Consider the following 13,145-nt stretch of genomic DNA (forward strand, 5'->3'; position numbering starts at 1 on the left):
GAGAATAAAATACCTAGGAATACAACTAACAAAGGATGTAAAGGACTCTTGAAGGAGAACTATGAACCACTGCTCAATGAAATAAGAGAGGACACAAACAGATGGAGAAACATTCCATGCTCATGGTTAGGAAGAACCAATATCATGAAAATGGCCATACTGCCCAAAATAATTTGTAGATTCAATACTATCCCTATCAAACTACTAATGTCCTTCTTCACAGAACTGGAAAAAACCACTTTAAACTTCGTATGGAAGCAAAAGAGAGCCTGCACAGCCAAGACAATTGTAAGCAAAAAGAACAAAGCTGGTGGCATCATGCTACCTGACTTCAAACTATACTACAAGGCTACAGTAATCAAAACAGCATGGTACTGGTACCAAAACAGAGATATAGACCAATGGAACAGAACAGAGACCTCGGAGGCAATGCCACACATCTACAACAATCTGATCTTTGACAAACCTGACAAAAACAAGCAATGGGGAAATGAGTCCCTGATTAATAAATGGTGTTGGTAAAACTGGCTAGCCATGGGCAGAAAGCAGAAACTGGACCCCTTCTTGACACCTTACACTAAAATTAACTCCAGATGGATTAAAGACTTAAACATAAGACCTCACACCATAAAAACCTTAGAAGAAAACCTAGGCAAAACCATTCAGGACATAGGCATAGGCAAGGACTTCACAGCTAAAACACCAAACACATTGGCAACAAAAGCCACAATAGACAAATGGGACCTAATTAAACTCCAGAGCTTCTGCACAGCAAAAGAAACAATCATTAGAGTGAACTGGCAACCAACAGAATGGAAAAAAATTTTTGCTATCTACCCATCTGACAAAGGACTTATATCCAAAATCTACAAAGAACTAAACAGATTTACAAGAAAAAAACAAACAAACCCATTCAAAAGTGGGCAAAGCATACGAACAGACACTTTTCAAAAGAAGACATATATGAGGCTAACAAACATATGAAAAAATGCTCATTGTCACTGATCATTAGAGAATTGCAAATCAAAACTACATTGACATACTATCTCACGCCAGTTAGAATGGCGATCATTAAAAAATCTGGAGACGACAGATGCTGGAGAGGATGTGGAGAAATAGGAACACTTTTACACTGTTGGTGGGAGTGTAAATTAGTTCATCCATTGTGGAAGACAGTGTGGCAATTCCTTAAGGACCTGAAAATAGAAATTCCATTTGACCCAGTAATCCCATTACTGGCTATATATCCAAAGGATTATAAATCGTTCTGTTATAAGGACACATGCACACGTACATTCACTGCAGCACAGTTTACAATAGCAAAGACTTGGAACCAACCCAAATGCCCATCGATGCTAGATGGACAGGGAAAATGTGGCACATATACACCATGGAATACTATGCAGCCATAAAAAATGATGAGTTCATGTCCTTTGTAGGGACATGGATGAATCTGGAAACCATCATTCTCAGCAAACTGACACAAGAACAGAAAATCAAATACCGCATGTTCTCACTCATAGGCAGGTAGTTGAACAATGAGAACACATGGACAAAGGAAGGGGAGCATCACACACTGAGGTCTGTTGGTGGAGAGGACTAGGGGAGAGACTGTGAGAGGTAGGTAGTTGGGGAGGGATAACATGGGGAGAAATGCCAGATATAGGTGATGGGGATGGAGGCAGCAAACCCATTGTCCTGTATGTACCTATACAACAATCCTGCATGTTCTTCACATGTACCCCAGAACCTAAAATGCAATAATATATATATATATAGTAAAAAAAAAAAAATAAGTAAAGGTTTCCTCGTGCCCAGAGGAAACCTGTTAATAGAACCATGTAATCTTGGCTATTGGTAGGCCAGCGAGAATGTGCAAGGGATGAGGGAAGTGCTAGGCATAGCATCTGCTTAAAATCATGACAAGGACTATGGCTTCAGCCATGACCAATGTGACAAGAATAATATTTTGGAAATAACTGTATCACTTAGGCTCCTATTTATAAGCAAGGAAAATGGACTCTGGCTGATTTAAGTAGGGAAAGATTATTAAAAGGACACAGGGTGGGTGCCAGAATCTCTAGGTGTGGGTAAGAAAGCTAGATTCTGAGGCTTTGCAGACAGGAACTATGTCTAAATCATGCCACAGAGATGGTGTGATGAAGATACTGTCGTCCTCACAGCTGGATACTCGATGCTGCCACTTGCAGCCTTGAGACTCCCACCACCAAATCCTGCTCACTCCTGCTAGAACTGATGCCATTTCTCCTCCAACCATCCATCACCAGAATGCATTCTGTATAGTTTGTCATTCACCTCATCAATCATTCATTCTCAATTCAACTCCTTCAGAGGAAGTATCTGATTGGCAGAACTTAGGTCATGTGCTATGCCTGGCTGCAGTGGAGGCTGGGAAGATGAGTACCCAGTGTTTTCAGACTCTGAAGGAGGACACAAGTAAGGTATTATCCGACAATGGGAAGGTAGTTTAGACACTAGGTAGCAAAAAAGAAAAAGAATGCGGTTTCATCCTAGTATCCCTTCACGCTCTCCCAGCTTTCCATACACTGTTAGAACTTAATCAAAAAGCCTAGTGTCTCCCTTAGAAGAGTGACTCTTCAGAAGGGAGCTACTCACAAGGCAGGAGCAAGGAGAACAAACATGGGAGGAGTTCTAACCACCAGCAAAGATCAGTAGAATTCTTACTGGGAAAAAGATGAAGATTAGGAGGGTGGATAACAGGGGATGTGATCTGCCTGGGTTCTTCAGGGAATCAACAAACACTTCTTTTTCCTAGCTCTGCCTGAAGAGATGGGGCAGTGAAGAGGATAGAAACACCAGAAATGTTTTGGCTTTGAGAAGACATTGCCTTGCAGGTGATCTTAACGTATCACAGGTTGACTGTAGCAGAATGGCAATGGCCATATTGTTGATTTATGCAATCAGTGAACTGAAGCTCCTACTCTTGTCACCTCTGCTTCCCAGATGGAATGGAAGAGATATATTTCTGTTTGTTTAAAATTTGTATTTTAATAATTTTTTATTTGGAATGATGTTAGACTCACATAGAAGTTGTTAAAATAGTATAGAAAGAGAGAAAGCACGGTAGATTCTAGGACTATCTAAGCCTACATACTGATGAAGATATAATGAGAGGCTAGACAGATTTGAGTTGGAGCCAAATGCACAAATGCAGTGGGTTGAGGACCCCTGAGACCCCTCAAATATGCTAAGAGAATAAAGCACAAATTTCATCTGTCACAGACTTTCTCAGTAGCTGGGGAGAAGTTACTGAGAAACATAGACTTTCTCAGTCTCCGGGGAGTAGCTGAGGGAGAAGCAGAGGCTAGCATGGCCTTAAAGAACACCACTAACCCTGCCAAACCTTTCCTGTCAAACATGTCAGCTGTTTACATATACCCTATGCAGCCATAAGAAAGAATGAGGTCATGTCCTTTGCAGGAGCATGACTGGAGGCCATTATTTTTAGCAAACTAACAGGAACAGAAAACTACATACTGCATGTTCTCACTAGTGGGTGGTAAATGACGAGAACACATGGACACATAGAGAAGAACACCACACATTGGGGCCTACTGGAGGGTGGAGGGTGGAGGGTGGGAGGAAGGAGAGGATCAGGATAAATAACTAATATGTACAAGGCTAAATACCTCGGTGATGAAATAATCTGTACAATAAATCCCCATGACACAAGTTTACCTATATAACAAACCTGCACATGAACCCTTGAACTTAACCAGAAGTTTAAAAAAATAAAAAATAAAAGAGAAATACCTTATAGGACTGGAGGTGATATCAGGGTCACAAGTGGTCACTTGGCCGAACACAGTTTAAAGCAGCATTTTCAAGAACTTCAAGGGGGTAAAGAGAAGACTGGGGGCTCATCAGCATCTTCAATGACGATTTTGACTGTTGCCATGTCTTTAAAGGGCACCATGCTGCTAAAACCTGGGTCACTGTGGACACTGGCTGCCTCTACCTTCAGTATATAGTATTTTTGGGTCTGAAAGTCCAGAGGCTGTTAAGAAATGATAAAGATGAATGTTTCTCTCTAATGACCACAGCAGCCAGAACAAATGAGTATAATGCTGATGGATGAAAGTCGTGTGTGTTTAAACCCATTTGTGAGCCTTAATGGGATCACTCTCCAGTCCCCCAGATCAACCTGTAAATTTTACAGGCATTTATTGATAAACTATTTATTACACAAGCTTAGTGAATGTAAAAAAAAAAAATCACGGTTGAGTTTGGTGGCTCACACCTCTAATTCCAGCACTTTGGGAGGCTGAGGCAGGTTGATCACAAGGTCAGGAGTTTGAGACCACCCTGCCCAACATGGTGAAACCCTGTCTCTGCCAAAAAAAAAAAAATACAAAATTTAGCTGGGCATGGTGGCGTGTGCCTGTAATTCCAGCTACTTGGGAGACTGAGGCAGGAGAATTGCTTGAACCCAAGAGGCAGAGGTTGCAGTGAGCTGAGATCAGGCCACTGCACTGCAGCCTGGATGACAGAGTGAGACTCCGTCTCAGAAAAAAAAATCACCTGCTATGGTGACATTTAGAAGAGAGAGAAGAAAGAAATCCAAAAAGAGAATATTTCCTCTAAACAGAGTTACTTTAAACTGGCAACTCTAAGAATCTTTTTCTGCCTCTGGGTCCACAAAAAAGAGAATTTGAGAGCAAGATAAGACCATTAAAGAAAAGAATCCACACTTCTATAGCAACACTCTTTGGTAATGTGCTAAATTGCACACATCATTGTACTTTGATGACTGTAATTTCTAATCTGTATATTCGAGTCATATTTATTTGGGTAGTTACTGTACTAGGCATTAGCATTTACCTATTCCTGTTGACTACGGTCTAGGACTAGCCAATTTCCAGTTTTGAGTCTGGGAAGTGGACTATTGGAGCGTGAAGACCAAAGTTTAATGAGTTGCAGCAGTACGGGTTTACCCTTGACGTGTGGATTCACAAGCGGCCGTGCTGGAGGCTCACTTTTACACTTCGGTTTAATCTTGCATTCAAAATGGCCAGGGGCTTTCTCATGACCAGTAAGCAAAGAAGTTCGTCCTTCGTTTAAACCAGGGATAGCGGCAGGGGTATATGCGCGAAGGGCAGAGAGGTGTGTCGGGTGCTGGCAGGGTGGCTTTGGGATCAAGAGGTGGGACTCACCTCCAGGCATTGCGTCCCATAGTTGGAGGCTGCGCTGAGTGAGTTGAGGTCCTGGCCCAAAGCACAGAGTGTGCCCTTGGCGGACTGCACCTCTTATCTCAAGAGCTTTCTTATCTTTGGGTCCTGTGCTCTTGGAGCTTGTCTCCATGGGTTTTGGTGAGCATCAGAATTCAGGGGTCAAACCTAAGGTAGATGTGGACAAATGGCTAAGAGAACAAAGTGCTAGTTTAGGGAATGAGTTGCCAATGGAAGGATGTACTTTTTGGAATTTTAGGCTGCCTTACAGAGAGATTTTTCTTGCTACACACACCTGAGCATTGAAACCAAGCTGCCAGAGCTCTAGAACCATAGCCGGCTGCTGGCATCTCTAGCCATAGCTTCATTTCCCCTTCCCAGATGCAGTTTGTCTAAAATTGGAGCCGTAACCCTCCAAAAGCTGCTCTTTCTCCACTATTTATTTTGATGAACGACCCGTCATAACCTAGATTCTCAAATCAGAAATATGGGATTATTTCAGTAATTCTTTCCTCATCTCTATATCTAATTAATCAGAAAGATTTAATTAGTTCTGAAGCAGGAAATTTTTCTGACTCCTTTGTGGGTGGGTACAGGAACTGGAGTGCACAGGTTCTAGAACTAGGAGGCCGCTTTGGTGCTGGCAGGGGCGGACTCCACTCGCTGGATCCTGCTGCCTCACGGAGGGGGAGCACAGGTGAGTGGGTGCAGGAGCCAGGGCCAGTGTGTGCAGAAGCAAAACTGTGTGGCCCTTGGCAGTGTCTGGGGGGGTACCTGCGACCCCTGAAGCCCCAGAGGGTGTGTGATATGGTGCTCTTTTAGCTTTGCCATCCACTGATGGCTTAAATGTTAAATAGCTCAGTGGGCCCTCTGTTTTTTGGTGTGAGGCAGTTGCTCTCTGCCAGTGAGGGTAGAAGGTCAGTGTGACAGTCTTTAGTGTCACACCTGTGGCACTTAGTGTCACACCTGTGGCACCCAAGCTCTTGTTTGGCATCCAGGAAAAATCAGGTGACAGGAACAAATTGAAGAATGGTGAACGCAGAGGATTTTATTGCTGACGAGAGTAGCTCTCAGTGGGAAGGGGAGCTGTAAAGGGGATGGAGTGGGAAGGTGATCTTCCCCAGGAGCAATGCCTTCAGGCCATACCTCTGAAGTCAAGCTGTTTCTTCTCTCCTCTCCTCTCTGCCAGTGGAGCCAGGGTTTTTTATGGGCACAGGATCTGGGGCTGGGAGGCCATAGGTGGTTTTAGGAAAGGCAACATTCAAGGGGGAAAAGAGGGATGCATGTTCTTACTTTGGGCCATCATTCCAGGCTTGAGGGTGGAGCTGGGAACCTGGCCTTTTCTCTCCAGAATTTCCCCGCCTCCTGTTTTTGGAAATCAGTTCCATTTCCAAATACAATATAACTCAACATTTTCCTTCTTCAACATTTCCTCTGCCTTACTTCTAGCTGCCATAATTCCCTCCAAATGTTTTCTGTTTTCCTTGCCCACCTCCCATCAATGGAGGGAATAATGGGCAAAGTGATCTTTCCATAATGTAAATGTGTTCTGACCAGCCTCTGGAGTAATCCTACTTAAAACCATTTTCAGCACAAAATTCAAACATCTAAACATGATCTTGTTGACTTTGCTTACTTTTGCACCTTCACCCTCTTTCTCCCCAAACCTAGCTAGTGTTTGTGCTGCCTGCAATGCCCTTCTTTCTTTGCAGGAGCCACTACTTTAGGTCCTGCTTCACCTCCTTCAGAATGTTTTTTCCCTTTCTCCCCAGCGGGGATAGGACCTGTTTATTTTGACACCATTAGCATACTTACACACATTTGTCACAAGTCTTAAACTGCACCGTTATTGAAAATTTACCATCTGACTCTGAGTAGCTAAAGAGGGCCCTATCAAAACCCAGTAGATGTTCAATAAATGTTGCATGAATGACATCCTGTGACTATTCTCAAAGTACAAATGCAAGATAATTTAGGAACACTTGTCAAAATGTTTTTGTCCCCTGAGATTCTGTTTTGGGAGGTCAGCAGTGGGGGTCCAGTTCCCTCTGCTGCATTTTGATAGTTCCCTGAGGTTTGTCATGTAGGAAGTGCAGGGATTACACTGATAAATCTACCATTGCTAAGGGGGACTTTCCTTCCCGGGGTCTATCTCTGGAAGCCCCTTAAGGATAGGAGTCGCATGCATTTCTCCAGGCCAGCAACTAAACTCAGAAAACGTTTATTGAGTGAATGACGAAACGATAGGTGAGTAGGTCACAGGTCCTAGCAACTCCCACTGCTTCCAGCCGCAGAAATGGCCCCCCCCCCTTTTTTTTTTGAGACGGAGTTTTCACTCTTGTTACCCAGGCTGGAGTGCAATGGCGCGATCTTGGCTCACCGCAACCTCCGCCTCCTGGGTTCAGGCAATTCTCCTGCCTCAGCCTCTTGAGTAGCTGGGATTACAGGCACGCGCCACCGTGCCCAGCTAATTTTTGTATTTTTAGTAGAGACGGGGTTTCACCAATGTTGACCAGGATGGTCTTGATCTCTTGACCTCGTGATCCACCCGCCTCGGCCTCCCAAAGTGCTGGGATTACAGGCTTGAGCCACCGCGCCCGGCAGAAATGGCCCTTTCAAGCCTACTGTTTGGTAGGACCTTCCAGCGAGTGGTCACTCTGAACTACGTTTCCCAGGATTCCAAGGGAGCCGTGCGCAGGCGCACTTGGAAAATACGGCGGCCGTCTTCCAGAAATTTGCAGGTCACTCACCCTCGTCCCGCCCCTGCCACTCCCCCACTCCTCCGGTCCGGGAGTCCGAGCTCAGCGGCTCTACTTGTGTGTGTATCGCTGCAGGCCTTACTCATGGGCTCACCGCTGAGGTTCGACGGGCAGGTGGTACTGGTCACCGGCGCGGGGGGAGGTGAGCATGCGAAGGTTGGAGGCGGCCAGCCTTGCTCTCCCAAGGGCTGCTGGCCGCCCTTTGCGGGCCCGGGATACGCGCGCAGCCGCAACTGAGGTGCCGGCGCCGGGGCTGTTGGCGGTGGTGACTGGGAGGCTTGGGGACCGAGCGGCTGCACCGGGTGGTGGTGGTGGGGAGGGGAATGGCAGTTCTTGAGGCACCGAATCTGCTGAGGAGGAAAGAGCCCGAAACATCTGGTCCCTCAGGCAGGTACAGCACCCCGGTGTAGGCTTCCCACGGGGAGAGGCCAGGCTGGGGCACTGGTTGCAAAACTGGGTGAAAGTTCTTCCTGACTCTTATCTGTGGGCATTGATCGTTACTTTTCCTGCAATTAACTCTCTTAGATCTTTGCATAGTCTTTTAAAGGACTGAAAAGCCGTGAGGGGCGGGGGCTGTAATTCGCCTCAGCTCCTGAAAAGTCAGTCGTTCAGTGTTGGTTTCCCTCTGTCACACGACTTTAAGTTCTTTAGAGGGCCTTTTTAAAAGAGGGCGTCTGATAAGAGCCCTCCCCGTAGGAGTTTGTACTCGAAGTTGGAGTCTTGGCAAGGGTTGGAAACTCAAATGCGGACAGAGGTCAGGCGTATGATGGAGAAAGCAAATGTGAGTACAATGTGGAGGGACATTGAGGAACTGGAAATCAGAGACTACCCAAGTGGTCCAGCCAGTGGGAAAGTTTCCTGTATTTCAGGAGTGGCAAAATGGAAAATTGTTCTGTGAAATAAAACATTTTTAAAGGACAAAAAACGAAAACCACTCATACCCGCATAGATGCTGTGCAGTGAGATTTTACACTAGTTTCTCACCAGTGGGTGACCTCTGTGACCTCCAAGTGCAGGGATCTTGACATATGCACCTTTGATTCTCCACTGGTAGTGCCTTGTACCTGGAAAGGGCCTAATGCCTGGATTATTTGAGTTATATATTAAACGTTACAAACTGTGGAATTCTGTCAGTTAATTCCTATGTACTTTCATATCTATGTTGATAAAGTGGATTCTTATGCTGCCTTTCACAAAATGCTTTTAGTATTTATTAATAGCCAAGTATTTTATACCCATAGCTGTCTGGTTATATCTCGATGTATTTGGGTGTACCCATACCTTCTAAATGTTTTTAGGAAAACATTTTGTTTATACTTTGCTTTTGATGGAAATAGTGTGTTTTAAAACGGTTGGTGTTTTAAATCTTTCCTGACAGTTCTCGGATAATTTTCATGCAGAAGGTCCAAGGATTACATTCTGAGAATTTTTTGCCATTGCTAAGGGGACTTTCCTTTTCAGGGGCTATATCTGAAAACCATTCAAGAATAGGGACTGCTTATTTTGATGCTGTTAGCATACTTACAGATGGTATGCAGTACATTTTACACCGGGACTCAGTACACTTACACATGCCCACACATCTGTATTTAAAACCAGTTCATGATACAATATGTAGTACTTGCACTGTATCCTGAAATTTATTTTCTATTCTGTTTTATTTATAAATTTTAATTGCAACCCACAAAATTGATTTTGTGAAACAATGAGTTGTGACTAGACAGTTATGAACTTAGCACCTGCTGTTCATAAACTGGTTAAATTCTCTCTTACTCGTTCAGAGTGGATTAATTTTTTTTTTTTCAGAGAAGAAGTTGTGCTCTGTAACCTAGGCTGGAGTGCAGTAACCCAGGCTGGAGTTCGGTGACCTGATCATGGCTCACTGTAACCTTGAACTCTTGGGCTCAGGTGATCCTTTTGCATCAGCCTCCTGCCTAGCTAGGGGTGTGTGCCACCATGCCCAGCTAATTTTTAAATGTTTTCTAGAGATGGAATCTTGCTTTGTTGCTCAGGCTGATCTCAAACTCCTGGCCTCAAGCAATCCTTCTGCTTGGATTAAATTCTAAAATAAGTTATTTGGTGATATTTTCTAGTTTTGGAAAACTCTGTGTTTTTAGTTCTTTTTGTTTATTTGTTTGTTTGAGATGAAGTCTCACTCTGTGCCAAGGTTGGAGTGTAGTGGCACAATCTCGGCTGACTGCAACATCCACCTTCCCAGTTCAAGCGATTCTACCTCAGCCTCCCAAGTAGCTTGGGGTACAGGTACTTGCCACCATACCTGGCTAATTTTTGTATTTTTAGTAGACAGGGTTTCACCATGTTGGCCAGGCTGGTTTTGAACTCCTGACTTCAAATGATCCACCCACCTCTGCCTCACAGAGTGTTGGGATTACAGGTGTGAGTCACTGTGCCTGGCCTTGGGTTCTTTTTGGAAGGGGCTGATAATTTATGGTTCTCAGTTTGTTATTTGTATATTTATAGATTAGTTTATACTAAATATAAATTGTTAATTAAATTTATTCATCTGTCAATAAAATTTATCAATTAACTTAAAATATAAAAAATATACACATATTAAAAAATGTAAACAATCCAGAAAAACAATCCAGAAGTAAGCCTTCCACACACCCCTTGTTGCTAGCCACACAGTTCTATTCTTCAGAGGTAACCACTAATTGCCAGTTTCTTATGTATTCTTCTCGAGACTCTCTATGCCTATAAAACTTCTCTCTCGGCCTGGCACGGGAGCTCACGCCTGTAATCCCAGCACTTTGGGAGGCTGAGGTGGGTGGATCACGAGGTTAAATGATTGAGACCATCCTGGCCAACGTGGTGAAACTCACTCTCTACTAAAAATGCAAAAATTAGTTGGGCATGGTGGCAGGCACCTGTAATCTCAGCTACTCAGGAGGCTGAGGCAGGAGGATTGCTTGAACCTGGGAGGCGGAGGTTGTAGTGAGCCGAGATCGAGCCACTGCACTCCAGCCTGGCGACAGAGTGAGACTCTGCCTAAAAAAACAAAAACAACCCCCCATCCCACCCAGCCAAAACGTCTCTCTCTCTCTCTCTCTGTGTGTGTATATATATTATTTCTTTTTGGATATATAAACTTATACCTTATAACTTTGAGTCAGAATTAAATATTTTTTATGTTTGATAACTGTGTAGTCAAGGTTCAGGGCAGGATACAGAAACCACTAGATATTTTAAGCAGTAAGGGATTCAATATAGACAATTAGGTTTTAGAGAGGTCTTAGAATAACTTCTGCATCAATAGGAAATTGATCTATTAGAGGAGGCAATACCTCTGAGGCTGTTACTGGAGCTGTGCCACAGCCCAGGTAGCACTGGCACTAGGGATCTGAAGTATGGAAGCTACCATCTGGGGATTAGGGAGCTGAATGAATAAGTTGCCTCTATAGTCATTGTTTTTTAATACTGAGGAACTTTCAGGAAAATTAGCTTCTTAACAGCAACAGCTAGACTTCTCAGTAAGGTGGCCTCTGTCTCACTTCCACCTTCTAAATTTTATGCAGATGCATCAGATGGTGGAACCCAATCCACAGCATCCTAGCAGCTAAGTAGAATGGTAGGAAATGGTAGTAGAATAGGAAAAATACAGTTTTAAGTTTTCCAACCTCTGCAAGCAGAAGAGAGTGGTTAGGTTGAGAGTGCCAATGATGGGATAGGTTGAGAGTACCATTAAAGCATAATTAATTGCTCACCAGTTTTTTAAAATGGGGATTGAGTTGAGTGGACCAAAAAAACCATGCTGACATTTCTTTAACTTTCTGATTATTTTGTTTTTGATTAGGATTGGGCCGAGCCTATGCCCTGGCTTTTGCAGAAAGAGGAGCATTTGTTGTCGGTAAGTTGGTGTGTTTTTCTTTTTAATCCATAGCTGATAACTGAAATACAATCTTCACAAGCTACCTTTGTTTTTCTATCAAATAATTTGTCAAGGTTGAATTTTATCATTAATTTTTACTTTTGCCAGAAGGTTTTACCCCCACTAAGGCTGTCTTTTTAACTTACTTTTTAAAGTTAATGAGTTTCACAGATTTCCCAACTTAACAGAATTGATAAATAAGGACTAGAGGGTGGGCATGGTGGCTCATGGCTACAGTGCCGTCGACTCAGGAGGCTGAGGTGGGAGGATCGCTTGAGCCCAGGAGTTTTCGGCTACGGAGAACTATCATTATGCCATTGCACTCCAACCTGGGTGATGGTGCGAAACCCTTTTCCTCACAGAAAAGGGTGGGGACAAGCATTTATTGTATAAAAGGAAATTCTTGATTTTAGTAAATCGTAGGCTGTCATTTTTTGAGGCTGGAGATTCATCTACTGGCATGAGATCAAAAGAGAGCCCAGTAAGAAATAACAGAATTTTGAGAACTGGAAGCTTGGAGTCAAGGTATCTGAAATATAGGTTTCTTGTCTCTTTCATCGAAACTTTTGACCTGGAAGCTTTAAAAAAATAATTACTTGAGGGGGCAGTTACATGAGTTTTTGTTTAGTAGTGGAGGGGTCAGATATATTGAAGAATCCCAAAGGGGGTAGGTTTTAGTAATCTAAATGGTTTGGACTGACCTAATGTGCTTGACAGTTGATGTGGACAGAGAAATGAATTTGTCCACAACTGAGACTTTGTGGGGAATAATTAAATGAGTACTAAGTGCAGAAGGATATATAGGACCCAGTATTTATTAGCATATTTCCTGGGATAAAATTGTGGGCCCACAATGACCTTCTATTTCAGCTTTCTGACATCTTACGAGGCAATACAGGTAGATGAATTTTCATCAGTTTGTTCAGGGAGATACATATAACAAAAGAGTAAGCGAGCAACCAGGTTTTCTAAACAAAGGAGCCCTAAGCTGAGCATTTAATATACTTTTCTCCTTCAGTGTGGATGTGTAGCTTATCTTTATGAAAGGAACACAGACACTTTGGATGTTCCTTGTTTACGATCATAGCCACTATCTGCTAATCCAATCTGCTTCTTATAGCAAGGACAAATTTTGACATTATAGTATTTGGACAGCAGGTATGTATTTCAGGCCCTCTTTGTCAGATTTTCCCAGGAATAGCTTGTGTTGAGGCCTAAAGACACATGCTGTTACTGTTTTTTCTTTTTCTTCTCTTTTTTTGTTTCTATTTATTTCTTAGTATTTTT

General features: G+C 43.3%; 1 protein-coding gene across 1 annotated transcript in view; it reads left to right on the forward strand.

Annotated features, from left to right (window-relative positions):
• Positions 1 to 7,979: 7,979 nt before the first annotated feature.
• HSD17B4 (hydroxysteroid 17-beta dehydrogenase 4) overlaps positions 7,980 to 13,145 on the forward strand; it is an 88,898-nt gene continuing 83,732 nt past the window's right edge. Inside the window, exons 1-2 of the mRNA XM_012448564.3 lie at positions 7,980 to 8,111; positions 11,784 to 11,837. Coding sequence (XP_012303987.1) covers positions 8,054 to 8,111; positions 11,784 to 11,837 — 112 coding nt within the window. The 5' untranslated portion in view covers positions 7,980 to 8,053. The remainder of the gene's footprint in view (positions 8,112 to 11,783; positions 11,838 to 13,145) is intronic.

Source organism: Aotus nancymaae, unplaced genomic scaffold, assembly GCF_030222135.1.
Source record: "Aotus nancymaae isolate 86718 unplaced genomic scaffold, 86718_ANA_hifiasm-v0.15.2.pri h1tg000064l_0, whole genome shotgun sequence".
Taxonomy (NCBI): Eukaryota; Metazoa; Chordata; class Mammalia; order Primates; family Aotidae; genus Aotus; species Aotus nancymaae.